At 36.6% G+C, this 25,922-nt stretch overlaps 2 protein-coding genes across 2 annotated transcripts in view; one reads left to right on the top strand and one right to left on the bottom strand.

Annotated features, from left to right (window-relative positions):
* Positions 1-24,598, top strand: part of CPA6 (carboxypeptidase A6) — a 114,479-nt gene extending 89,881 nt beyond the window's left edge. Inside the window, exons 8-10 of the mRNA XM_077163309.1 lie at positions 12,652-12,854; positions 16,596-16,680; positions 20,761-24,598. Coding sequence (XP_077019424.1) covers positions 12,652-12,854; positions 16,596-16,680; positions 20,761-20,984 — 512 coding nt within the window. The 3' untranslated portion in view covers positions 20,985-24,598. The remainder of the gene's footprint in view (positions 1-12,651; positions 12,855-16,595; positions 16,681-20,760) is intronic.
* On the bottom strand, positions 1,918-3,277 carry LOC143688707 (acidic leucine-rich nuclear phosphoprotein 32 family member D-like). Its single transcript, XM_077166952.1, has one exon. The coding sequence runs from the start codon at positions 3,054-3,056 to the stop codon at positions 2,304-2,306; it is 753 nt and encodes a 250-aa protein (XP_077023067.1). The 5' UTR covers positions 3,057-3,277; the 3' UTR covers positions 1,918-2,303.
* Positions 24,599-25,922: the final 1,324 nt, after the last annotated feature.

Genomic DNA, 25,922 nt, shown 5'->3' with positions numbered 1-25,922 from the left:
CAAATGGTTCAGTACAAATGACTGATTACCTGAGCAAGTAGGCCATAATGGAGGAAATAAGAGAATGACACATACCAAAAAGCAAACAGAAAAATGGCAGAAATCCTTCATTATCAGCAATTTAAAAATAAATGGGGCTTCCCACATTTCACCCATCTTTTCTAGCAAGAATGCCCATGTGTTGTCTTACTTGCATATTCAATAAATTTTCTATTTGCTTGCTTTATACTGTGCTGTGCCCATGAATCATTTCTCATCACATGACCAAGAACCTGGAAGCCAAAATTCAGCAACATGTTTTGGTGAGCCAGCCAGGAGTCACTTCTCTCTAACCATCTGGATTTCCCTCAGGAAACAGGAAACTTAGAGAACAAAGATATTCCTGGGAACGTTGTCCTAGACTTCTCTCTGGAGGCATGAAGGCCCCCATCTTTGGAGCATTGAGGAGGAGGAGAAGACAAAGAGAAGTAAGCAAAAGACCAGAGAACAAATTCAGCTTATTCTAGTCATTGTTAATAGTGCCCTGTCCTCTCAGGGTCACCCAAATCATGGCTCCCAGCCTCAAGGAACTTTCTTCAAGTATGAGTCAAAAGGCCACTGGCAAAGAGGATGCTAGAAATCTTGAGATAATCCTCAACCTTAGGACCCACTGGGGCCTTGCCCCAAGTACAACCAACATTCACTCTTAGACCTGAAAGATCGCGATTGCCTTCCCTCTTCCACAGTTTCACTTGCCTAACGAGTCTCCTACTCTTCTAGGCCCACTCACTTTTATCTTCTTTGTATTGATAGACCCTTGCATTTGTAAGCTGCTCACCAAGTTTACTTCTTCCAGACTAGAAGCTTTTTACACCAAACTAATGCTGAGGCCAAGATTTTCAGTGGTTCCAAATGCCCTTTTGGACTCCTCCCCCTTAATCTAAATGAAATAGCCAGAAAGTACTAATACCCATCAAGCAGGGCCTACACCTCCTGACAAACAAGAATCAGCTACAAAAAGATCCTCATCCCTCAGCCACCTTTAAGATTAAAGGGTGCGAATTCTCTGAAGCGAAAGTTGAGGCAAGCTAGAACAGGGACCTGAGAGGGGAGAGAAGCCCTTGAGCAAGGACACTTAATCAAGGTCAGGAGGGCCTATGTCCCCACAGACACCCTGCCTGGGGGCTACCCACTTATGAGAAACACCCAAGGGCAGCTGACCCATCTGGAGCCAAATGACCCCCACTGGAGTGAGTCATCTACGGAGAAGCGTGGAGCCAACTGACCCACCCAAATGTGCTGTCTATTACCAGGGACCACCCTGAAGAGAAGAGAGTAGGAGAAAAAGTCCCAAGCAGGAAGGGGGATGGGAAGTAAGTAAAACTAACCTATAAAAGCAAATAGCCTCACATTGCCAGGGCCTCTCGCCTTTCACCCCTCTTTTCTTGAGAGAGTGACTACATATTCTTTCACATGCATATTCAGTAAACTTTCTATATGCTTAAAAAAAGAAGTAAATGGATTAAACTTTCCAATCTAAGGGCAGGAGTTGTCAGAATGGATAAAAAGTATGATCTAGATATACACTCTTTACAGAAGATTCATCTAAACACCAAAAGTTAAGAGCAAAAGGCTAAAAAATATATATATTCTATGCAGCAGTAACCAAGAGAGAGCTGGAGTGATTATATTAGTATGACAAAATAGACAAATCAAAAACTTACAAGAAAAAATAAATAGAATAGATAAAAAGAAAAATTTTTTTAAAAACTTACAAGAGACAAAAAAGGGCATTATATATTGATAAAAAGTATAACTGAAAATAATTATAAACATATACTCACCTAAACAATAGGGTTCCAAATATATAAAGCAAATAATGACAAATGGAGAAATAAAAAGTTCTACAATAATAGTTCAAGACTTGAATATACCACTTTTTTTTTTACTGTTCATATTTTATTTACAAAGCTTCTTTGTTGTACAGAAAGTAAAAATGCTGTTACAGCCTCAGGGTAACTGGCAGCCATGGGTGGTTAGGAATCATGGGTCACAGCTAGTCACTAACTACAGTAAGTCTCACACAAAAACCTAACAATGCTTGCAATTTTGTTGGGGTGAGGTCCCCAGGCTTGGTGGTAGATTTCCACGAGGGACTAAATGGAGGAAGGCGGAATGTCATAGGAACTAATCTTTGGCTCTTTAGGTGGGTGGGTTTCCTGGGGTTTGTATCACAGCTACCTTTTTTTAAAACAGCTACCTAATCCAAAGAAGCCGTCCAACCAATACTGAACAGTTCTTTTTTTTGCAGGTTATTTGGGGTCTTAATCATCTTCTTCTTCATTGTCTGTTTCTCTCTTCCTCTTTTCACCTTTCCCGCTTTCTTCTTCGTCTTTGTCTTCATCCTCATCCTCTTTGTCTTTGTCGACTTCTCCATCTTGTCTAAAATCCTCCTCCTCCCCACTGACTTCATCTTCATCTTCTTCCCCTTTTATATCATCTTCAACATCTTCATCATCAAACTCTTCGTCCTCACCATCCTCATCCTCCTCATCATCCTCCTCGTCATCCTCCTCTTGGTCCGCACGGTCCACCTCGGCATCAGGGTGGGGGTCTTCCCAGTACTCTTGGTCAAGCCCGTCCAGGTGGGTCAGCTGAGGCAGGAGCCTGAAGACGCTCTGGCGGTAGCCATTCAGGTTGGTGACCTCACAGTTGAACAGGTCCAGGCTCTTAAGACGGTCCAACTTTCTCAAAGGTTCCAAGGTGCTGACATCTTTCAGTTTATTCCCACTTAAGTTTAGATGTGTGAGATTTGGAAGTTGTTCCGCCAAGATATCTAAACCTCCAAAGAGTCTGTTGTCATTGAGCTCAAGCTTTTTCAACTTAGGTAGTTTGGGGAGATTTGAAACTGAAGTCAAGCCTACATTGTTTAAGCTGAGGAACTCTAAGTTCACAAATTCAGCTGTTAAACCCTCGATTTTCCCATCATTTGATTTGCAGTTGTCTAGGACAAGTTCTCGAACCGCCGCCGGGGTCTGGTTCCTCAGCTCCAGGTGGATCCTCTTCTTCATGTCCATGGTGCCCTCTTCTCCCCTCTTCAAACTTAACTTTCTGCGGCGGGGGAGAGGGGGAAGAGGCCTCCCGGCGGGTGGGGCCAAGCTGTCGGGGAGGGCTGCCGGTGGCTGCGGCGCAAGCCGCGTTACCTGCGGGTGCCGAGAGAAACCATGGAGGAAAAGGGGCTGGAGCGCCGCGGCTCTCACTACCGCCACCCCTGGCCACGGCCCGCACTGCGCTTAACCGCAAGGCACGCGAGGGCAGACGCTCGGCTGCTCTCGTGCCAGGGCGGCGCCGCTCAGCTCGGTGGCCTCAGTACACCACTTTTAATAATGGATAGACCATCTGGACAGAAGATCAATAAGGAAATACAGGACTGAGCAATACTATAAACCAAGCAGACCTAACAAACATACAGAACACTCCACTTAACAACAGCAGAGTGCACATTTTTCTCAAGCGCATGTGTCATTCTCCAGAATAGACTCTGTTGCCTCAAAAAACAAATCCCGGGAAATTTTTAAAGATTGAAATTATGTAAGTATCCTCTCCAACCAAATGGAATAAATTTCGAAATCAGTAACAGAAGGAAAAGTGGAAATTTCACAAATAACTGGAAATCAAACTATGCAACAACCAAAGAGAAAATCATAAGACAAATAAGAAATTACATAGGGATGAATGAAAATGAAGCATAAACACAAAATTTAAAGAATTCAGCAAAGTCAGTTCTTAGACGGAGATTTATAATTTTAAAGTGCCTACATGAAAATAGGAGAAAAGATCTCAAATTAATAACCTAGAACAACACCTTTAGGAACCAGACGAAGAGTAGTTAAACTAAACCCAAAGTGGGAGAGAAAGGAAATAAGTGGGGAGAGGAAGGAAATGATAAAAATTAGAACAGAGATAAATGAAATAGAATATATGAAAACCAATAGAAAAAAATCAATAAAACTAAAACCTGGCTCTTTGAAAAGATCAATAAGATTGACAAAACTTTAGCTACAATGACCAAGAAAAAAACAGAGAAGATACAATGGCAAAGTTCAGAAATGAAAGGAAGTACATCACTATTGAACACACTGAAATAAAAGAATTATAAAAGAATATCATGAACAAGTATATGCCAAAAATTAGACAACCTAGATGAAATGGAAAAATTCCTAGAAACATACAAATTACCTACACTTGACTCAAGAAGAAAATCTCAACAGATCTTTAACAAGTAGAGATTGACTCAGTAATCATAAACCTCTTGTAAAAGAAAACTCCAGAACCAGGTGGCTTCACTAGTGAAGCCTAACAAATATTAAAAGAATTAACATCAATCCTTCTGAAACGCTTCCAAAAAATTGAAGAGAAGGAAACACTTCCTAAGTCACTTGATGAAGCCAGCGTTATTCTGAACAAAAGCTAGATAATCACAACAAAAGAAAATTGTAGACCAATATCCCTTATAAAAATAGATACAGAAAAAAAAAACTGTTAAAAAATACTAGCAAACTAGCCTCCTATATTCTGGAACGGCTAGAAGAAAAAATCTGAGAGGATCATATGGTAGCCCATGACAAATTCTGGGATCTGTCCTGTAACTACTTGTTGAAGAGTGCTTTGAAAACTGTTGATTTTTATTTCTTTGCCTTGTATATATGTTATACTATGCAATAAAAAAGTTAAAATAAAAAAAAGGAAACCTAGCAAACTGAATCCAACTGCATAGTAAAAGGATTGTACACCATTGCCAAGTGGAATTTGTTCCAGGAATTCAAGGATGGTAGCATAATCAATTAGTGTACTATACCACACTAATAGAATGAAGGGGGAAAGAATACATGATCTTCTCAGTGCAGAAAAGGCATTTCATTAAAATACAAAACTCATTACTTAAGAAAAAAAAATCAGAACACTAGGAAGAAAAGGGAACTCCTGCAACATAAAAGACTTACATGAAAACCCACAGCTAACATTAACTCAATGGTAAAAGATTGAATACTTTCTCCCTAGGTCAGAAACAAGAAAAAGATACCCACTATCAACACTGCTGTTCACCATTGGTACTGGAAGTCCTAACCAGAGCAATTACGTATGAATAAGAAATAAAAAGCATCCAAATTAGAAAGGAAGAATTAAATTTTTCCTTATTTAAAATTACATAATCCTATATGTAGAAAATCTCAAATAGTATTTAAAAAGCTAATAAATTCAGAAAACTGCAAGATTTAAGATCAACACATAAAAATCAATTGGGTTCCTAGACACCAGCAAAGAACAATCCAAAAGGAAATCAAGAAAATAATTTCATTTACCATAGCATCTAATAGAATAAAATACCTAGGAATAAATTTAACCAAGCAGGTGAAAGACTTGTACACTGAAAACTACAAAACATTGCTAAAAGAAATTAAACAAGACCTAAATAAACAGAAAGATATCATATGTTCATGGTTTGGGAGATTTAATGTTGTTCAGCTAGCGACCCCACCCAAAGTGATTAACAGATTCAGTTCAGTCACTACAAAAATTCCAGAAGTCTTTTCTTTACAGAAATGGGGAAGTCAATCCTTAAATTCATATGGAATGGTGAAAGGACCAAATAGCCAAATCAATCTTGAAGAAAAAAAAAATTGGAGGATTCACACTTCCCAATTTCAAAACTTACTATAAAGCCAGAATACACAAACTAATACTGGAATAAGGACATACATATAGCTCCATAGAATATAACTAAGAGTCCAGAAATAAACCCACAAACCTGTGGCCAATTGATTTTCAACAAGGGTGCCAAGTCCATTCAGTGGGGAAAGAAGAGCATCTGCATTCTAGAAGAATTAGAAGATCTCAGCAGATCAATTACAAGTAAAGAGACTGAAACAGTCATCAAAAACCCAACAACAAAAAAAAAGCCCAGGACCAGATGGCTTCACAGGTGAATTCTATCGAACATTCCAAGAAGAATTAATACTAATCCTGCTCTAACTCTTCCAAAAAAATGAGCAGGAGGAAACACTACCTAACTCATTCTATAAGGTTAACCTCATCCCAATACCAAAGCCAGATAAAAATGCTCCAAGAAAAAAAATTGCAAACCAATTTCTCTTATGAATATAAATGCAAAAATCTGCAATAAAATACTTGCAAATTAAATCCAACAGTACATTAAATGATTATGTACTATAATCATGTTTTTTATCCCTGGTATTCAAGGGTGGTTCAATATAAGAAAACCAAAAGGAAATACCACATTCTGCATCATTTGATGCAGCATCCTTTCTTGATAAAAACATTTGAAAGATAAGAATATAAGGAAATTTTCTCAACATAATAAAGTGCCACAACCTTCTCAATGGAGAAAGACTGAAAGCTTTCCCTCTAATAGCTGGAACAAGACAAGGATGCTCACTGTCATCACTGTTATTCAACATTGTACTAAGGAGTTCCAGTCAGAGCAGTTAGACAAGAAAAAGAAATAAAGACATCCAAGTTAGAAAGGAAAAAGTAAAACTTTCACTATTTGCAAACTACATGATCCTGTGTATAAAAAGAGCAAAAAACTCTACAACAAAGCTACTAAAGCTAATGAATGAATTCAGGAAAATGGCAGGTTACAAAAATCAACACACAAAAATCAGTGTATCTATATGCTAGTAACGAACAATCTAAGGAGGAAATTTTTAAAAAACCATTTACAATAGCAACCAAAAGAATCAAATATCTAGGAATAAATTTAATCAAGGATGTAAAGGACTTAAACAGAAAATTTCAAAACTTTTCTAGAAAAAAATCAAAGAAGGTCTAAGTAAACGGAAGCACATTCTATGCTTATGAATTGGAAGACTACATATTGCTAAGAAATCAGTTCTACCCAAAATGATTTATAGATTCAAAGCAGTTCCAGTCAAAATTTCAATAGCCTGCTTTGCAGACATGGAAAAACCAATTATCAAATTTATTTGGAAGGGTAAGGGACCCCAAATGGCCAAAACCATCTTGAAAAGGAAGAGCAAAATTGGAGGACCTGAACTTTCAGATTTTAAAGCTTATTACAAAGCTACAGTGGTCAAAACGTCATGGTACTGGTTCAAGGATCTATAGACCAATGGACTCAAACTAAGAGTTCAGAAATAGACCCTCACATCTATATCCAATTGACTTTTGACGAGGCTGCTAAGTCCATTCAACTGGGGAAAAAAAATGGTCTCTTCAACAAATACTGCTGGGAGAACTGGATATCCACATGAGAAAGAATAAAGGAGTACTCCTATCTCACACCATATACAAAATTAAAATGCATCAAAGACCTAAATATAAGAACCAGGACTATAAAACTCCAAAGAAGGAAATATAGGAAGCATCTTCAGGACTTTGTGTTAGGCAATGGTTTCTTAAACCTTATATTCAAAGCACAAGGAGCAAAAGAAAAAACAGATAAATGGGACCTTATCAAAATTTAAAACTTCTGTGCATTAAAGAACTTTATCATGAAAGTGAAAAAACAATGTACTCCATGGGAGAAAATATTTGGGAAATACATATCTGATAAAGGATTAACATCCAAAATATGCAAAGAAAACCTACAACACAGTAAAAAAGACAATCCAATTTACAAATGGGCAAAGGACTTGAATAGACATTTCTCCAAAGAGGAGAAATAAATGGCTAAAAAGTATATGAAAAGGTGTTTAATATCATTAGCTATTAGGAAAGTGCAAATGAAACCACAATGACATATCATTTCACACCCACAAGAATGGCAACAATTTTTTAAAATACCAAGTTACAAGTGTTAGAATGCAGAAAAATAGGAACACTCATTCACTGCTGGTTCAGCTGCTATGGAAGGTGATTTGGCAGATCCTCAAAAAGCTAAGTGTAGAATTATCATATCACCCAGCAATCCCTCTTCTAGGTATATACCCCAAAAGACTGAAAGCAGAGACTCAAATAGATATATATATTTTTTTCAAATAGATATTTGCTCACTGATGTTCATAGTGTCATTATTCACAATTGCCAAAAGATGGAAACAACCCATGTGTCCATCAAATGATGAATGGATAAATAAATATACCATTGTGGCATATACATACAATAGAATATTACTCAGCATTAAAAAGGAATGGAAAGGGGGAAAAAAAGGAGTGGAATGGAGCCCAGAATAAGAATAGGGCCTTTAATCCTGTACAGCTTAATGTAATGCCTGGATACATCCTAGAATATATTAAGCAGATAATCAGAAAGTACTGGCAAAGTCCCTTGAAGGATGGAAGAAAAAATATGGAACTATTAAACTTTACCACTGGGGAAACCCTGGATAATGTGTCAAACATTAGGGACACCCAAATCAATAGGCCAAGCCCTTGATCTTGAAGCTTATGTAGGTAGCAGAGAACCTTAGCCTACCTATAGGAATGCCTAAGAGTTAATTCTGGAGGACCTGATATTGCTCAGATGTGGCCTCACTTTCTCTAAGCCCAACTCTGCAAGTGAAATCATTGCCCTCCCCGCTACGTGGGACATGACATCCAGGGGTGAAATTCTCCCTGGTGGCAGGGGAGATGACTCCCAGGGATAAATCCAGCCCTGGCACTGTGAGATCAACAACGCCATCCTGACCAAAAGGGAGAAAAGAAGTGGAACAAATAAGATGTCCGTGGCAGAGAGAGTTCAAATAGAGTCGAGAAGATACCCTGGAGGTCACTGTTACACAAGCTTCAGTTAGACATTGCTACCTACCATAAATTGCCGAATCTTAACCAAAACAATCCCAGCCAATGCTAAAGAATAGCTAGGGCGATATTTAAGATTCTACAAAGGTTCCATGCACTAGGGTAACTTTTCAGAAAACTATACCCTCCAGGTAGTCCTGAAACCTAAAGGGGCCAGCCTCTCTAGAACATCAGCTAGTTCCATCTTCCTATCCTACCCTATTGTTAATAGCCCCTTCCACCAAGAAAAAGTTAGAATGGGCATGGCCCAAATACCCCTAAAGACTCTTTAGGATCAAGATCAAAGGCGATGGTGAAATTATACAGAGAGGTTAGGGTTTAACAAATGAGTACGATTGCTGAATCATTAAATTGTTATTTCTTTTACTCTCCAGTATCTTAGAGCAGCTAAAAGTAGAAACCTAAAATATGGAATTGTAACCCATACCAAACTCTGAAATCTGTTCTACAACTAATTGTTCCACTGTGATTTGAAATTTATTGCTTTTTTGTATATATGTTATTTTTCACATAAAAGGGAAAAAAAGTCAATTGTGATGATAAAAAAATATTTATTCCTTCTAGCCTCCAATGTTCTGGAGCAGCTAGAAGGAAAAATATGAGATGATGATATGGTAGCCCATGACAGACTCTGGGATCTGTCCTGTAGCTAATTGTTGAAGAGTACTTTGAAAACTATTGCTTTTTTCTTTCTTTGCTTTGTATTTATATTATATTATACAATTAAAAAAAGCATTGGAATGAAGTTCTGGTACATGCAACAACATGGATGATCCTTGAAGACATCGTGTTGTATGAAAAAAGCCAGACACAAATAGGACAAGTATTTGTGTTCTCACTGGTTAGAATAACAAACTCATACAGTTGGAATATAGGTTGGGGTTAGGAAATGGGGAGTTAATGCTTAATTTGTACAGAATTTCTATTTGGGTCAATTGTAAAGTTTTGTTTACATTGTTACATTAAAATTGTATTATTAACTACAGTCCATAGTTTACAACAGAGTTCATTTTTTCCATATAGCACTCTATTATTAATACCTTGCATTAGATTGTACATTTCTTATAATTCATGGAAGAATATTTTTATAGTTGTACTATTAACTATAGTTCATTGTTTACAAATGTGAATGTGGCTAAAAAGGGAAATTTTAGATCATGTATATGTTATGAGAATAACAGTTAAAAGATAAAATATAGGGCTGTACAGCACAGTGAATCCTATTGTAAACAATGAACTATAGTTAATAGTACAATTATTAAAATGGTTTTCCATGAATTATAACAAATGTACAAACTAATGCAAGATATTAATAACTGTGGTATGTGGAAAAAATGCACTATGGACTGTAGTTAATAATACAATTTTAATATTCTCTCCTCAATTATAGCAAAGGTATCACATTAATGCAAAGTATTAATAATGTGAGGAAGTGTATGCATGGAATGGTATTTTTTTTACATGTTTTTTCTGTAAACCTACAGCCTTTCTAATTTAAAAAAGTTTAATGAATGAATGAAATGACATTGAAAATGTTCTCTACAGAGAAAGCAAATAATGCAAATTGCAAAACAGTATGTATAGCATAAGTCAGGTTTTGTTTTTTTTTTTTTAACAAAAGAAGATTGATTTTATATGTATGTGCCCATGTGTTTGCTTATGCTTGGAAAATGCCTGGTAAATTATTAAATGATTCACAGGGGTTACAAAAAACAAACACACGCACAGTTGATCATGTATCTTATGCATCCTCTGCTTATCTATGAGAAGAACAGTACCTCAGAGAGTGTAATGTGTACAGAATCTAGCTGTTCTGTAGCAGAATGGTCCCTCAGAATACAAAGCTACACAATGCTATAAATAGACATCTCATATATCTATCTACACCATGTTTTTTCTGTAGATATGATATTGTTGGATATTTTTTTTATATAAAAATACCAGTCATTTGATTGGAGAGTTTAATCTGTTGACACTCTTCACAATCACTGTTAAATTAAAATTTATTTCTGCCATTTTCATTCCTGGTCTCTATTTTCCAATATTTCTTGTTTCTTTTTTGCTCCTTTCCTGTTTTCTTCTGAAAGTTGCTAAGTATCATATTCTATTTTTCTTTTTCTGGTGGTTATTTCTAACTTAAGACACAAACTTACATGGGTTTTTTCCTCCATCAGTTTATAAATGTAATCAATATTTATGTCTCTTTTTCCAAGGAGACCAATAACTTAACACACTTTGACCTTCCTTGGTCTTCTCCCCGCCTTATCCACTACCACACCTCCCCCACCCTGACCCACCTTCCATCAGTTTCTGTCACCTAGAATTTGATACTAGACAATTTATTATTTTTCCTTTAGACACTGCTTATTTAGACCACAGATGTAACTAAGTTGCTTACTTTGCTCTCTGAATTTATTCCTTTTGTTGGAATACTTTCTCCAGGTGTTTTTCACCTGTGCATCTGTGTGTAGCATATCTTTTGAGCTTTTATGCCAGAGAATACCTTTATTTCATGCTCACGTTTCAGAGTCCAAGTAGATGCAAAAGTCTAGGTTGAAATTTCCTTTTTTAAAAATGTTTTGAAAATATACTAGTGTTGCAGTCAAAAGTAAGATGGGAGTCTGATTTTTTTTTTTTTTCTAGATGACCTGCTTTACTCTCTCTGGAATTGTTTCCTTTCTAAAAATTCACTTCAAACTGTAAAAGTGTTGCTATTTCCCCATTTAATGTTTTGTTTGGTGCATAGTAGGCCCGTTCAATCTTTCTTTAATTGTGGGAAATTTTCAATCAGTAGTTTTTCAAATATTTAGCTTCATTTGTTTTTCTTTCTCCTTTTAGGACCACTAATAATCAAATATTGAATCTTTTTTTAATTGAATTTTCATAACCTTTTCTTTTTTCTCTCATTTTTCTAATTCTTCATTCTTTCCTAATACCTTCTAGGAACGTTTTAAGACCTTCTCCATCTCACTAATTCATTCCTCAGTTGCATTCATTTAGCCCATGTATTAAGTTTTAAAAATATTTCTACCTGCAAATCCACTCAATGAGGAAAGCACAGTCCCTTCAACAAATGATGCTGGGAAAACTGAATTCCACGTGCAAAAGAATGAGAGTGGACCCCTACCCAACACAATACACATAATAGAACATAGTTTAGCATGTTCTGCGTAATTATTTCTGTCCTGCGTCCCTATTCTTGCTGTATCAATTTTTATATCTGACCACAAACCTCTACAGATGTCCAGCCTTTTCTTTTGACCTTACATTCCTTATTCAACAAATATCTGTTGAACTTACCATATTATTGTTCTAGGTATTGGGTGGCCAGCAACAAAAACATAGTACCTGCCCTCATGGAGGACTATTCTAACGGGAAATCCCAGTCATCATAGGTTCTATTAGAGCAGGAAATTCTTTTTCTGTGTTGTTTGCTAAAATCTTACAAACACCTAGAACAGTGTAAATATTGGTTCAATGTTAAATGAGTAAATACTGAACACTGATGACAAGTGCGGTGAGTGTTAGGAAGGAAAGTGCATGTCTTCTGGAATATGAAGGGGTGGCCCAGCCTGCTCTAGGGGATTGGTGTCTAATTAGTTCTCCTGCAAAAGAATTGACAGCAGATAAAGCCACCATTTCAGAGTGGTTCATGCAGGTTCAGATAAACCATCGGCAGCTGTTTTCTATCGAGGATGCCTTCCTGTTGCGCATTGGGCTTGAGTCACTTTGGTATTTTCAGTATTGATATCAATCAAATAGAAGTTAGATAAATTGCTTACTGAGGCTATATGTTTAGAGAAGAAAAATCACACTTAAACAATATTGATTTGTATTTCTCACTTCTTCCCTGCCCATTCCCCACCCCATTTTCCTTTTTATCTTGCAGATGAAGGAGCTTCTTTGCACCCTTGTGATGACACATACTGTGGACCTTTCCCGGAATCTGAGCCAGAAGTGAAAGCTGTAGCTAACTTCCTCCGAAAACACAGGAAGCACATCAGGGCTTACCTCTCCTTCCATGCGTATGCTCAGATGTTGCTGTATCCCTATTCTTACAAATATGCAACAATCCCCAATTTCAGCTGTGTAGTAAGTATTTGAGTCTACACATATGTTAGGCTTCATTCTTTCTAATGCTTGGAGGGCTTTAGGTAGTAATAATAATAGAAAACACAAATAATATGCATTCTAATAAGTATTTTACATGTTTTAATTTATTTATTCCTCATAGCAATCTTATGAGGTAGGTAAATAGTATTATGCTCATTTCACAGATGAAGAAACTGAGAGTAGAGAGATTAAGTAATTAGATCCAGGAAACAAACTACTAAGTGTCATACCCAGGATTCAGTCCCATGTCTAGAGATACTGCTTTTAATCACTGTGCTCTGATGCTCCCAAATGCAATATTTCAAACCTATTAACAGTCTTACCATGGGTTATACTGCAAAGGTCAGGATGGACTTAAATATTATTATAGCTTCAGTCACATATGCAGGTCTGTAATTAATTTTATTGAGTAAATAATTGTTCATAAATTATAGCCTGACTCCTGTTAATTAAAAGCAAGTTTTAATTTCTAAGTGCTATTTACTCAATGCAACTAGGTCCCTGGGCATATATCTGACAAGTTAGCTGCTAAGAGTGAATAGCTTTTCAGACATAAAATTTGTTGAAAATGAAAAAAACAGAGTTTTTCTCTCTCTTTATCTCAGAAAGCCAATAAGCTATCCACTATAGGGCATAACTCATTGTGAAGGAGTCTGTTTCAGAGCCTACAGCATCTTAAGGCCTATAAAGCTTAAAACCAGTTTTATACTAATATATAATGGCAAAATTAATATATAATGTTAGGAGTCAGGATAGCACTTCCCTTTGGGAAAGAGGAAAGGTGAAGTTGATTGGGAGAGGCAAGGGGGCTTCCAGGTTACTGTGGATATTATTTTCCATGTCCTGGATGGTGGGTATATGATTGTGTTCAACTTGCAATAATTTGTTCAGCTGTAAACTTAAAATTTGTGCCCTTTAGTGTATGTACATTATACTTGAATGAAATGTTTTTACAAAGATATTCCATTTCTCTCTATACTTTGAATTCCCAATTCCCCGCCAGCAGCTTGGGGTTTTAAGAATTCCTGACTTAGATGTCCAGGACCTGGAAGAAATAGGAAATTTGGGAAGTCAGAAGAGGGCCTGGTGGGGGGGGGGGGGGGGATAGGTGCTTATTCTGTCCAAAAGGGAGCTTTGTTCCTGACATTCCAAGCCAAACCTCTGAGCAAATTCTCTCTTGGGAGTATTATGGTAAAGGTGGTATTTATATTCTGCAGTGCTATCCTTCAGCTGCTCTATGGGATCAAATAGGCTTTCTTTTTTGTTTTTGCTGCTGCTAACCTGGCACCCATTTTATGGTCAACATGTACCACATGTTTCAACAAGTAATAGTTCAACCCGTCTCTAAATTGGGTACAGTGTCTGTTTATATTACATAAAAATATTCTCCATGTTTTACATTTATCTTCTCAACATGAGTTAAGCCTATTTTTCTCATGTCCTGGATTGGTAGATGGGACATAAGAGTAGATCTGCGGCTCACACCCGAGGTGGACTTTGCCCACCAGGTGCCATTTGGCGATGTCTGGAGACATTTTTGATTTGTCACGATGGGAGTGGGGGAAAGTACTACTTGGGCCTAGTAGGTAGAAGCCAGGGATGCTGCTAAATACCCTCCAATGCACAGGACAGCTCCCCACTGGTCAACTGCTTAGAGAATGATTTGGTTCACTGTTAAGACACCTAGAGTAAGTTAAGCATAAGCTAAATTGCTAAAACCGAGATTACAATTCTCAGAAACTAGTCAGTCTCTAATTGTTAACCAGAAATAATTAATTCTATTGAAATTATTCACAAGCATTCCATCAATATATAGAAGTCCATGTTTCTGCTAGCATTTTCTAAAGTCTTCCTTTAAATTGCTATAAATCTGGAAATATTTACTTAGCCGAGGACCAGTAAATGAGTCCAGGTCCTTTTTGGACAATTGCAAAGAGGAAACAAAAGAGAATGGGAAGTCACTGGAATAAGCTTTTTCTAATAGCTTTCTAGTTGTGTCACAATGGGGAATCATTTTTAGAAAGTTTGATGATGTTTCCACTTTTGTGGAAGGATCATATCAAGAAGTGCAGTGTACTCAGAAAACTAAAACAATGCAGACGCTTTGCTTAAAATAGCAAACTATTTGTTTGCTTTTCTTAATAGATTTTTTTCCCTTGGGGTTAGTCATTTGAAATATCTTCTCACGAATGCAAGCTTCTGAGTATAGGAAGTATAGGAAGACTGCTGAGACCATTGGAGAAAATGTTAAAATCCTACAACAGTCACCATAAAAGATACCTCATTATGATGTTAAGTGGCTTTTCTGTTGGCTCCTCAGGCAGAATGACATCATCAATGAGGTTAATAATAAAGAGTCTGCTAAGTTCTGTAGCCTGGTCCCTAGACGTCCACAAAGGGAGACATTGGCTGCAAATATTGTCTTGTGCATCCCTGCGATAAATGGGGTTCAGTGTGCACCGTGTCGCCCAGAGTACTACAGTTTAATATTAAATTATTCATAGGCAAATTGAAATGGGAGAGTTGTACACTGGTTTCAACATACTACTTTTCCTCTCACTTGTCATACAATACTTTTAACTTCTTGTTTAAGCTAGTGCTTTCAGAGCATTTAAAGGATAGTATCATTATAGTTCATTTTGGAAGGTTCACCTTTTAGCATTTTGATTGTACTTAGTATTTGTCCTGATTTTTGGCATTATGAGGTAGAGTTCCACCTCAGAGCATCTGTATCTTTGGAGTCCTGTGGAGTTCTGTCAGGGGCATATGTAACCTTAGATGTCATGAGCATTCCGAAATTGTTGTTCCCATTCCCAGAAAGGATAAACACACTGCCAAGCATAAGGGAAAACCTTCTTACTGAATTCAAGTGATTCAAGTGTTTCTTAATTGATCCAAATGTGTTTGAAATACCTTGCAAATTATCACTAAAGTATGTACTTAAGAATCAATAAGGAGAGTGCAAGGGTAGTTCAGTGGTAGGATTCTCGCCTGCCATGCAGAACCATGGGGTTCGATTCCCAGTCCATGCACATCTCAAATAAACATGAACAAACAAGCAAAAGTTCAACAAATGGTACTGAAATAACGGAATACTCGCATGGAAAAATAATGAAATGTGACCCTGCCGTATAGCCTACAAAAAAAGGAAAGAATCAATAAGATTATCTTGATACTCTTACACTTCTATTCCTATTCAACATTCATGTAAGACACATTGATTGAGCATCTGTGGTATACAGGCACATTGCTAAGTACTGGGTGTATAGCTATAAGCAAGACTGACATGGTCCCCGACCTGGCAAATGTTTTATAGTTTATAGAAATAAGGGTCCCTGAACTAAGTAGACAGAACGCTAACTCAGTGTCAGAAGATAGGGGTACTCCATTCAACCACTCCTTTCTGTGCAATGCAACTCAGTAAACCTCCCTGAACCTTCCTTTTCTCATCTGTAAAATGGAAATATTTTCTGATCACTGGCTTGTGGTGAGGATCAAAGTCAAATGAAATAATGTGCTCCAAAATACAAATATACAAATAATGTGTTGTATAGGGTAGCATGTGATGTGAAGTGTAAAAGCAATATATTATTATCTGCACATTAAATAGCTGTTCACTAATGTGCCCATTGTTATTTTCTGTCTTGATGGCCAGTGAGGCTCAACCAACGTGCCAGTGTTCCTAAGAATTTCAATACATTTCTCCATTTTCCCTTGCAGGAATCTGCAGCCTATAAAGCTGTTAATGCACTTCAGTCAGTACATGGGGTACGGTATAGGTATGGACCTGCCTCCAGCACATTATGTAAGTTTCCTGTGTTCGTTGTGTTAGAATTATCTCTTGAACCAATATCCTGTATAATGACTTCCCTTTAAAACCGAGAAAGTATGTTCCCCTTAGAGTGAATGTTTTTACTACCAAATTAGCCAAGGAAGTTTTTATCTGATGAGTTTTACACAGCTTGACAGAAACCAAGTCTAAGCATGCTGTAATAACAGCAAGTTGAATTTAGGTCCTTTGACTATAGAAAATACCAAATGGGCTTCTTAAGCAATTTTAACTATGATAAGGGTGGAAATTGGCCTTGAGAAGATAATGAAGTGAATTTTTAAGCCCCAGAAGAGCTTCCCTTTTATTCTTTTCCTCTACCATTCTTGTTATGAAATTCTATTTCTAACATAGCACCTTCTGCTGAATTTTCCCTTAATAGGTAAGTAAAAGGCACTTCTTCTTTTATATGAAATAAAGATCAACTGGATCTGTGGAAAGAGCTTGGATGAAGAATCAGGCTAGTGGATTTTAGTCCTAATTTTGTCACTAACCAGGTGGCTGAGACATTTATTAATTCTGGACATCAGTTTCTATAACTGTAAAATGGGAAATTGCTATTGCTAATACCCTTTCATACTGTAAAGTTCATTGACTATATTACTTGGAAATTCTAGTCAAAAATCATATACTTATGAATGCCAATATATGCATATTAAGGAAAATATGCATGTGGATGTCAGGTAGTAACATCTCACTATGCTTTTCATTGTGGTATCAAGTTTCACCTTTATACCTTTACCTACCAATCAGTATATTCCCAATGTCTCACCACTTTTTGGCCTTCAGAAGAAAAGCTTCGTTTGTCAGTTAATAAGTACTTGTCAAATAAATATATCCTAATAATGAGAATGTCCTAGGTATCACTAGTTTTTTTCAAAACTCCATAATCACTAGTATAATGTTGACCTTTTTTAGAACCATTTTTCAATAGAACTACTTTAAAAGAGAAAATGTGTTTATTGTGAAAAACCACATTATTAATTAAATTAATACAACTGTCATAGTTTCCCAACTGCTAAAACATACCATACAATGGATTAACTTAAGCCACGGGAATTTATTGGCTCATGATTTTGAGACTAGGAGAAATCCAAAATCAAGCATCAGCAAGGATATGCCTTCTCCCCAACGACTCTGGTGTCCTGGGACTGCTGCTGGCAATCCTTGGCATTACTTTTCACATGGCAATGCACATGCTGATGTCTTCTCCTTTCTCTTACAGATTCCATTGACTTTTAGCTTTTTGCTCTTTCCATGGCTTTTTCTTGCTGTTATTGAATTTCTTCTTGTTTCAAATGTGTGAAATTAGTTAAGCTGGATTTTAAATTTGAGTCTGGGTGGAGGTCAGGTGTGACACAATGGGAAACTGAAACCTTAATGCATGAGAAAAGGTAGTTTGTTACGCACAGGTTCCAAGAGAGAGGAGTGTATTAGGGGTTGATAAGACGTATGATTGGCTCAGGGGCTCAACCAACAGATGGGGAGCACACAAGCAGTGTGAGAGGGACTAGTGGGCTTGTGCCTTTATTGTGGGCCAAGGGTGGAGGTTAGTAGAAGTAGTTAAAGATTGGTTAATTTAAAGCAAACTCATGTAAAATGTGAAGCTTTTTCACATGGTCAGCTTATCATATGTGGCCAGCTATGGGTCGAGTGAGGTGTATGGGTGGTGGTCGTAGATGCAAGTTTGGTTTCTGGACATGCAAGTTCAAAGCTGGAAAGTTACCTATTAACTAGACCAAAGGTCAATGTTAAAGCAAATGACTTAGCCAAAGGAAGATGGATGCAGTGGCAGCACACGAAAAAAATTGATAGTTATGAGACTTCTGCTCATAAAGGGCTCCAGTAATCCAGAGTAAAACCCCAGCCTTTTCAGGTGGCCACACCTTAATTATAATAACATCTTTAAAAGTTCCTATTTACAACGGATTCATACCCACAGGGAAGGATTAAGATAAAGAACATGTTTATCTGAGTACATAATTTAACCTACCACACCAACATAACATATAGTAACAATTTTAAAACATTACTTTTTAAAAAATTTTACAATTCACCTTTTTAGGTTGGCATTGAGGCACAGTCATAACATTATATTTACTGAGAAAGATCTGTTGCCATAGAAATAAGGCTGTCACATGACCATGATATATCTGTAGTCACATACTGCCTCTAGCTTTGGCTACCATGACTACTGTTTGCTGTTCCAGGGTACCCTAATGCAGAGCAACCCTATCTTTGGTTCTTAATCAGAATAAAGGGAGTCTAAGCAACAGAAGAGTCATTACATTGCTCCTTCCACAACATGATTGCACCTCTAACTTGTCCTGGAAAAAATAGCATAAAAAGCAACATTGAATAAATGAGGATGGTATGGAATTTTTTTTTTAATTTAAGTTTTATGTCAGACTGGATCATATAGATTTCAGGAAAAAAACATATACAGAGATTCTTCTATGAAACATTTATTCATTCAGTAATAATTAAGAGCCTATTATACTAAAACCACATAGTAGGCACTTTGAGGTATAGAGATGCAAAATAATAACAGCTAATATATCCCGAGCACTTTCAAGTATTATTTCATTTGATCCTTATAACAATACTATGAGGTAGGTATTATCATTATCTCCTGTTTTAAAAGAGCAGACTGAGACACAGAGAAGTCACACAGTAGAAGGTCGAATCCAGATAGAACACAAGCTGGCAATGGGAATCCAGGGATTGTGCTTTGAATCTCTGTGCTAAAAAAACTGGAGAGTGTGAGGTCAGAGGAGCCATGGGGAAAGGGTTTCCAGAAGGGATTGTCAGCTTTGTTAAATGCTATTGAGAGGCTGAAAGTGAGAAGTGAGGGGAAAGAAACAGAAAAGATTAGGCCTGCGGTCATTGGTGACCTGCAAGAACAGGTTTTCAAAGATAGAGACAAGAACCAGATAGAAAGTGGTTGAGGATGTAGAAGCAATATACAGATTCTTTTCTGAGCTCTGAAGCAAAAGTAAGAAGAAAAAAGAGGATGGTAACCAAGGGTATATAGAGGCAAGGATTTTTTTTAGGAAAGGGTGCTTGAGCATTGTGGTCACTGGAGATGCAAGAGAGAGTGTTTAATTAATGAGCCAAAGTTCTGAAGAAGGGACTTTCTCACTATCAGATAAAACAATAATAGTGAATGGGACCAAGAGATGACATGTCAAGCTTCCTCAGAGCTAGGAGAAAATTTGGATGGCTATCATGTCAGTCAAAAAGGTGGTGAGGTAAATCATCTCAGTATGAAGTGAGGGGCAGGACTTGAGGAGAAAGGGAAAGGTTTAGTAAGTAAAGTTCTATGAAAAGGAGCATAGAGCAGCATTGGGAGCAGATAAGGACTTCAGTGATTAGATAGCAGGACTTATAGGAAATCTGTTCAGCTAAGACATTCTCTGGTTCCCACAGACCAGGAATGAAAGCAGAGAAACTGGAGATTGAGGGATTAAGAATTAACAAAACCAAGGCAGAAAAAGGATGGGGAAGGGACATTCTGAGGTTCTTGTGAGGAAACCATTGAAGTGGCCGTGGCCAGGTGGAGAGTCAATTGAAACTACAAGAAGGCTGGGAGGAGTCTGCCAACTTGAAATCTGAGTAAAGGCAAAGAACAAGTTCAGTAGGAATGGAAAAAATAACGGGAGTGGAAGAAAAGAGCAGATTTTTATGACTGGAGTTTTAATAATCTAGACTTTGGAAGTGGAAAAGAACTGAGTTATAAAAAAGTATTAAACTCCACAGTGTGGGTTTGTGTATGGGTTAATAAAGTCAGGGTGGAGATGAATGCTACTGGAATTAAGGCTGAATAATTTTGAGGCCATCATGGTGGAAAGTCTTTAACACTTGGTCTAGATCCTCTAAGATGATAGCAGGGATGAGTTACAAGTTCCATGAGCCTGATGCTAAGGATACTGTTAAATAATTCTTATTAAAATATTTAGTTGGAAGGATTTGGTATATCTCAGCAAACAAGTTTTATATGCACATTTTGAAAATTATATCAACTGTTTAATGAAGCTATTTGTTTTTCACTTTTAGATGTGAGCTCTGGTAGCTCAATGGATTGGGCCTACAAAAATGGAATACACTATGCATTTGCTTTTGAACTACGGGACACTGGGCACTTTGGATTTTTACTCCCAGAGGCACTCATCAGTCCCACCTGTACAGAGACCATGCTGGCTGTGAAGAACATCACGATGCACCTGCTAAAGAAGTGTCCTGGAGAGATTCCAACAGTTCACCACCAGAGAGAGAGCTGATTCTGAGCAAGGGCTACTTGGGGGGAGAGGGGGGAGTGGAAATTGTTTTAATGAAAAGGGCAACCACTTAGAATGAACATGTCTCGGGATTTTAAAAATATCTTCTCATGCAATTTGACTCTCTGTAGCAATAGGAGATGGGAAAAATTAGGGCATAGCCTAGTTTGCTGTAAGAGAAATCATGCATTTTATATGCCTTTACAGTCTTGTTTAAGTAAGAGATGGAGATGTTTTCAAATCCTTTTTTTCTCAAGACATACAAATAGAGGATTTCAAAAAACTTCGTGTCCTCACTTAAGATCTAAGCTACTAGTGATATTTAATCACTTGGTTCTCCTTCAAAATGTTATTTTAAAAAAGCTATATTTTTTAATATAATAAGTGCACAGCTTACTAAGACCTCAGCTTCTTCCCATCCTCACCCCCTGGCATTACTGCTACCATATAAGAATATTGCAAGACAGAGCAACTTATAATCAGGCTCTGAGCATGCCACTTTATTAATTAAGGGGCAAGACACAGAGATAAGAGCTTAACACTAAGGAGCCACATATTCCTCAAATACTGAGGTAGATACTATTACCCCCATTTTTAAGTGAGGAGATTTAGGCTTAGACAAGTTGTATATACCTCCATTTCTAGGAATATGACAGACTAGGTATCTAGACTTCAGGAAATAATGAAAACTTCTGGGTAAATTAAAAACAGACAAGAAAATAAGGAAATATTAGGCCAGGCATTGAATGAAGGCAGGAATTTAGAAAGATAAGTATACACTGTTATCCTGAGAGTATTTGTCAAACCAAATGAGTCAGACATTTTGGGGTGGAGTCTGAGAATAAAGCCAAAGGTGAACCCACGGTGGGGAGTCCAATAGCAGATTGCACCCATTGCCCGCCCCTAATCAGAATACCAGGATTCCAAAGAGTTATACCTTCAGCATAAAAGTAAGTTAGAAATAACCCCCCATACTAGCTTCAGTAGACTATAAGGAAAGTTGATTATTTCAAATTTTGGCTAGAGTGGAGAGGCCAGAAATTGACACTGGATATTTGGAACTACAAGTTAGCCCTTATAAAGGTTTAAACCCAATTTCAGCTTATCTAGTTAGCCTCTATCTAAGAATTTAATTCTGATTAATCCCATGTCAATAATACTTCCCAAGCATTTGGCAGAAGCAAATAGACACCCTCTCAGAAAGAACCCACCTACATTTGAGACTCAAAGACTTCCCACACAAAATTCCAGGGCAGCTGGAATTGACAGCTGATAGTCAAGACTAATGAACTACAATAAAAGGCATGTATTTGAAAAGAAACAGCAGAAAAGACATGCAAGAACTACTGAAAACTGAAATTATCTGACTATAAAATGACTGTGTTTAATATGCTCAAAGAAATCAAATGCAAGCTTGGTAATAAGATAAGGTAAAAGAATCTATAAAGAATGACCAGGGAGTTAAAAAAAATCTTTTAGAAATGAAAAATAATTGAAATATATAAAAATGAAATAATGAAATCGAAAGTAAAAGTTCAGTGGATGGATTTAACAGCACAGTAGACAAAGCTAAAGAGAATGAATTCAGGATATATCTGAAGAAATTGTACAGAACAAGGTTCAGGGAACAAAGAGACATGGAGGGTAACAAGGCTGGACTAATGCATATATAGGTGGAGTTACAGAAGGGAAAAAGAAGGAAGGTAGTGCAGAGGTAGTATTTGAAAGGGTAAAGGCTAAAGAACTTTCTACAGTAGATTGAGGAGACCAACCTACAGATTCAAGATGCCAAATGAATCTCAAGTCCACACAAACACGAGCACAGTGAAAATCTGAAGCATGAAAGACAAGGAGAATATCTTAAAGACAGCCAGAGAGGAAAAATATGTTGACAACAAGTGCATTTAATGCTTAACACTGACTTCTTAATTAGCACCCAGAGGAACCAGGAAACAAAATAATTCTAATAATGTGCTGAGGAAAAAGAACTTCCAACCTAGAACTCTATACCCACCAAATGTATCCTTCAAGAATGAGAGAAAAATAAAACCGTTTTAAAAGAAATGGTTTACCAACAGACCCTCTTACATAGTAATTTAAAGAATGTACAATAGGCAAAAAACAAAAAATGATCTTAGATGGAAATTTTAAGATACAAAAAAGAATCAAGTTCCTTGGAAGTGATAAAGGTATTGGTTAATATAACAAATTTGTATAAATAATAGCTTATGAAGTTTAACGTTTTTTGGAAAATATTAAAATAAAAAAATGCTGTAGCCTTAGGATATCTGCTAAATTAATAGAAATTATATATATCCCTTAAACTAGTAGAATGGGAAATTTGAGAAAATATCAAAAGAAGAAAAGTTAAATATCCCCAGCAGTAAATCTTGTTGATAGTATGTACCTTGATATGATGTGATGAGCATGGCACTTTTATTCTGTGTTCTTCCACCCAAATACCCATAACTCCACTCGTATCATAAGAAAAATACCAGTTCAGGGACATTCTAATAAATAAATACCTGACCATTACTCCTCAAAATTGTCCAGGTCAGCAAAAAACAAGGAAAGCCTGAGAAATTGTCACAGTCAAGAAGAATGAACAGAGGCATTAACAACTAGAGATAATATGATATCTTGGATGGAATCCTGGAAAAAAAAAGATATGAGATAATAACTAAGGAAATCTGAATAAGGTATGAATAAGGTATCAATATTTGGTTCATGAGTGGTAGCAAATAGGGGAAATAATAGGGGAAACTGGGTACTCTCTGTACCATCTTTGCAACTTTTTGTATTCTTAAACTCATTTCAAAATAAAGTTTATATTTTTAAAAAGATACATGAGAGATAAGACCAATAGAAAGCACAAAAAGAGAGAAAATCCTAATCTATCAATAATTGTAATAAAATCCTAATCTATCAATAATTGTAATAAATGTAAATGTTGTGCTTACTGCAGATAAGCATAGTTTACCAGACAGGATTTAGAAAAAAATCAAATATGCTCTTTCTAAGCAAGACGTGTAAAATTTAAGGATATACAAAGTTAAAGGTAAAAGAATTGGAAAATATGTAGTTATATGCCAGTCAGTTACCATCAGAAAGGTAGTTGAAGTAAATTAATGTCAAACAAAATAGACTTCAATGAAAAAAAGGCATTTCCAATTTTTAAATTTCATAATAATAAAAGCTTCAATTCTCCAGGAAAATGTAACTGTTTTAAATAACATGCACCTAAAATATAGCTTCAAATACATAAAGCAAGAATAGTTAGAAGTAAAAAATAGAACTACAGGAGAAATTGAAAGACATACAATCCGAATGGGAGATGTTAGCCCATATCTCTCAGGAAATGTGGTAAATAAGAAGGCCAAAGGAAAAGAAGTGAGAATATAGAAGGTAGGAACAGCACAATTAATAAAATATACCTAATAAACATACATAGAACATTGAACTCAACAACTGCAGAATACACATTATTTTCAAGCACACATACATCATAAAATCTCAGACTTCAATGGGTTAAAATTTGATTAAACTAGAAAAAAGAAGATATACCGCAATAATTTGAGAATTAAGAAGCACAATTCTAAATAATCTATAGTTTTAAAAGAAGCCAAAATTGAAATTGGAAAATATTTAGAATTAACTAACAGTGAAAATTTCACAATCTGCAAAACTGTGAGAACACTGTTTGTTTGTTTGTTTGTTTGTTTAGCTCCTGGCATTCAAGGAAATCTCTGTTATATCACTAAATGGATACAAAATTAAGGAATAAACACCTCAGGGACTAAATTCTGGAGTTAACACATTAAGGTATTAAAGCCTGCAATGTGCAATATAAGATTACAAGGCACACAAACAAGAAATGATGGCCTGCCCAAAGAAATAAGATAATACATGATGCAGATAAAGCAGTACCTTGGAGGAGGATTAGAGTCTTAAATTATTTGCCTGAGCTGAGATTTAAACCCAAAACAATGAATAGTTTAACTATTCATCAGTTATGCTCAGAGCTGTCTGACTCAGACTAAAAACCATAGTAGGCACTACCCGGATGTTATTAGATCATATAGTTTACATTAAATGGGGAATTCAAGAGGCCTTCACTGGCAGACAGTATCACTGTGGGGAAAAAAAAATGGTGATGCTTGTTAAGAGCTAACCTGCCTTTCACGTCAATAACAACCTTATATTATCCTTATAAGCATAACTATATTCAAATATTGCAGCTGATGATAAAACTTAAAATAATGTTTCCCTGAATTACAGAGCAAACAATTGTACTGTTTTTTAACATTAAGAAAAAATTTAAATACATGCTTTCTTTTTTTTTTTTAATGCATTCCAGGGTGCATATACGTCTACCAAACTATGTGTGGTAGCCTAAAGAACTGAACCAGGATATCAGCCTCTGGTTTACTGTCCCAGAACTTGCCAAGCATGCAAAAGTAGCTTGCAGGCAGCCTGGGGTGAAGGATTATCAGCTTTAAGACAGGCAGTAAAGGACCCAAGACTAGGAGGGAAGACCATTCATAGGGAAAAGAAGGGGCATTTGTATTCCTGTTAACAGGGGACTTCCTAAGGCCATAAATGCATATTTAATACAAGATATGCTCTGAAAGGACTGGAAATGGCCCTGTGCTTTCCCTTCAGGCTGTTGGAAGGGCTAAACTCTGAAGGAGACCACCAGCCAGTACAAACCCAATGTGCAAAACTGTGAAAACACTGTTTATTTGTTTGTTTGTTTAGCTCCTGGCATTCAAGGAAATCTCTGTCATATCACTAACTGGATACAAAATTAAGGGATAAACACCTCGGGAACTAAATTCTGGAGTTAACACATTAAGATATTAAAATGTACAATGTGCAATATAAGATTACAAGGCACACAAACAAGAAATGATGACCTGCCCAAAAAACTAAGATAATACA

The sequence above is a fragment of the Tamandua tetradactyla genome, chromosome 6 (assembly GCF_023851605.1).
Source record: "Tamandua tetradactyla isolate mTamTet1 chromosome 6, mTamTet1.pri, whole genome shotgun sequence".
NCBI lineage: Eukaryota > Metazoa > Chordata > Mammalia > Pilosa > Myrmecophagidae > Tamandua > Tamandua tetradactyla.
This window is presented reverse-complemented; position numbering and strand designations above follow the sequence as displayed.

What these genes read in the sequence shown, in the direction of transcription:
- LOC143688707 (XM_077166952.1), bottom strand. Translation starts at nt 3,056, where the DNA reads ATGGACATGAAGAAGAGGATCCACCTGGAGCTGAGGAACCAGACCCCG.